Source organism: Microtus ochrogaster, linkage group LG2 (genome assembly GCF_000317375.1).
Source record: "Microtus ochrogaster isolate Prairie Vole_2 linkage group LG2, MicOch1.0, whole genome shotgun sequence".
NCBI classification, from domain to species: Eukaryota; Metazoa; Chordata; class Mammalia; order Rodentia; family Cricetidae; genus Microtus; species Microtus ochrogaster.
The window spans coordinates 51674339-51676670 of NC_022028.1; the positions used below are offsets into that span (position 1 = coordinate 51674339).

The window sequence follows — 2332 nt, forward strand, 5'->3', positions numbered from 1 at the left end:
GTCTCCTTGACTCTGCCTACTCTCTCAATCTTTGTTTGGGTTTCCCGCATGGCTTTATTCTGCCCTACCATAGGCCGAAGCAGCTTCTTTATTAACCAATGGTAATAAAACATATTTATAGCATACAGAGGGGAATCCCGCATCATTTCATTATTCTCCCTATCACATGCCACATAGCAGACTTGTATCCTAAATACGCAGAGTTTGTAAATAGGCCATGAATGCAAAATTTTAAACAAAAATTCAACTAAATAGCATTCATGGCCTTAAAAATAACAGTGGACAGGTTAACAGATAGAACTCTTACACTCCGGAGGCAGAGACAGGCGAATCTCTATAATTTTGAGGCCAACATTTTTTATATAACAAGTTCCAGGCCAGCCAGAAATCTCTAGCCCCTAAATAGATTCTCAGGTCTTTTCCCTTACAATGAGACAGAAGTATAATAACCACAAGTATATTCTCCCTTCATTTAGCATTATTGCCTTTTAAGGTATCTACTCTTCAATTTAAAAAACAAAATTAAAAAAAAACATTTTAAGCTACGTAAGGCTGATGGCTCAGTCTTGTAATCTCACTTGGGAGGCTGAGACAGGAGGATCTCGGGTTCAAACCCTGCTTGTACTACAAGATGAGTTCAGGGCCAGCATGAGCCATTTAATGAGACCTTGTCTCAAAGAACAAAATAGAGGGCCGGAGACACCGTGCAGTGGAAGAGCACTTGCCCAGCGTGAGCATGGGTTCAGTCTCCAGCATGGAGAAAAACTACCCACACCACACAGCCCTCATTCCTGCCCCTCGTGTTCCCGTAGAGCCCAGGCGGTGTCCCTAAGGAAGCCTGTGCAATGTTTTCTTCTTTCAGAACATAATTAACTACTGCATCGCTCTCCCCAAAGCCAACTCCACCAGCATCCTGCTCTTCCTCACCTCTGTGGTGGCTCTGAGAATCAACAAGTGCATACGCATTTCCTTCAACCACTACCCCATCGAGTTCCCCATGGAGCTGTTCCTGGTAGGTGTCTCTGCGGCGGACTCCACAATTCCACCAGTGATTCTAGACACTTGCTCTTGAAAGATGCACAAAACATATAACCTAGGAGGGCAAAGATAACACTGTAAAAGAAGAACCACAGGCAAGGAGATGGTTAAAAGTGTTTGCTGTACTTTTGACCCTAGCACTTGGGAGGCAGAGGCAGGTGTATCTCTGTGAGTTTGAGGGCAACCTGGTCTACAGAGTGAGTTCCAGAATGGCCAGAGCTACACAGAGAAACCCTGTTGAGAGAGAGGGGGAGAAGGAGAGAGAGAGGGAGAGGGAGAGAGAGGGAGTGAGAGAGAGAGAGAGAGAGAGAGTGTGTTTGCAGCTCCCAGAGGGTCTGAATTGTGCTCCCAGTTGCAACTCCAGGAATCAGATGTCCTCTCTTGGCTCCACAGACACTCCTCCACACATATGCCACACACACAAACACAAAAATAAGAGTAACATAAATCTCTCTTTAAAAGACTTGTAAGGAAACATTAAATCAGGTCAAAGCTGATAGAGGCTTTTGTTCTGTTGAAGAGTTACTTATTTGAGTACAGGTGTTTTACTGCATGTGTGCAAAGCAGCACATGCATGCCTTGTGCCTGAGGAGTCAGAAAAGGGGGTTGGATCTAGGCTGGAGAGATGGCTCAGAGGTTAAGAGCACTGACTGTTCTTCCAGAGGTCCTGAGTTCAATTCCCAGCAACCACATGGTGGCTCACAGCCATCTATAATAAGATCGGGTGCCCTCTTCTGGCCTGCAAGCATACACGGAAGGAATGTTGTATACATAATAAATAAACAAATCTTTAAAAACAAAAAAATAAAAAAGGGGAGGTTGGATCCCCTAGACCTCGAGTTACAGAGGATCCAGCTGCCATGGGGGTGCTGGGAATTAAACACAGGTCCTCTGCAAGAGCAGCCATTGCTCCCAACCACTGAGCCATCTCTCCAATCCCCTAAATACAGTTTTAAATGTGTGCCATTCTTGTAAAATTCTCTTTGTGACTCTGGTTCTTGTTCTCTCTCTCTCTCTCTCTCTCTCTCTCTCTCTCTCTCTCTCTCTCTCTCACTGGTATTTTTGTTTTGTTTTGTTTTGTTTTGTTTTGTTTTTTCGAGACAAGATTTCTCTGTAGCTTTTAGAGCCCTGTCCTGGAACTAGCTCTTATAGTCCAGGCTGGCCTCGAACTCACAGAGATCCGCCTGCCTTTGCCTCCCAAGTACTGGGATTAGAGGCCTGAGCCACCACTGCCCGGCTTCTCACTGGTATTTTTTTTTTTTTTTTTTTTTTGGTTTTTCGAGACAGGGTTTCT

At 44.7% G+C, this 2332-nt stretch overlaps 1 protein-coding gene across 1 annotated transcript in view; it reads left to right on the forward strand.

Moving 5' to 3' along the window:
- Slc26a8 (solute carrier family 26 member 8) overlaps window positions 1-2332 on the forward strand; it is a 56112-nt gene that overhangs the window by 26985 nt on the left and 26795 nt on the right. The window contains exon 7 of the mRNA XM_005360346.3: window positions 863-1012. Coding sequence (XP_005360403.1) covers window positions 863-1012 — 150 coding nt within the window. The remainder of the gene's footprint in view (window positions 1-862; window positions 1013-2332) is intronic.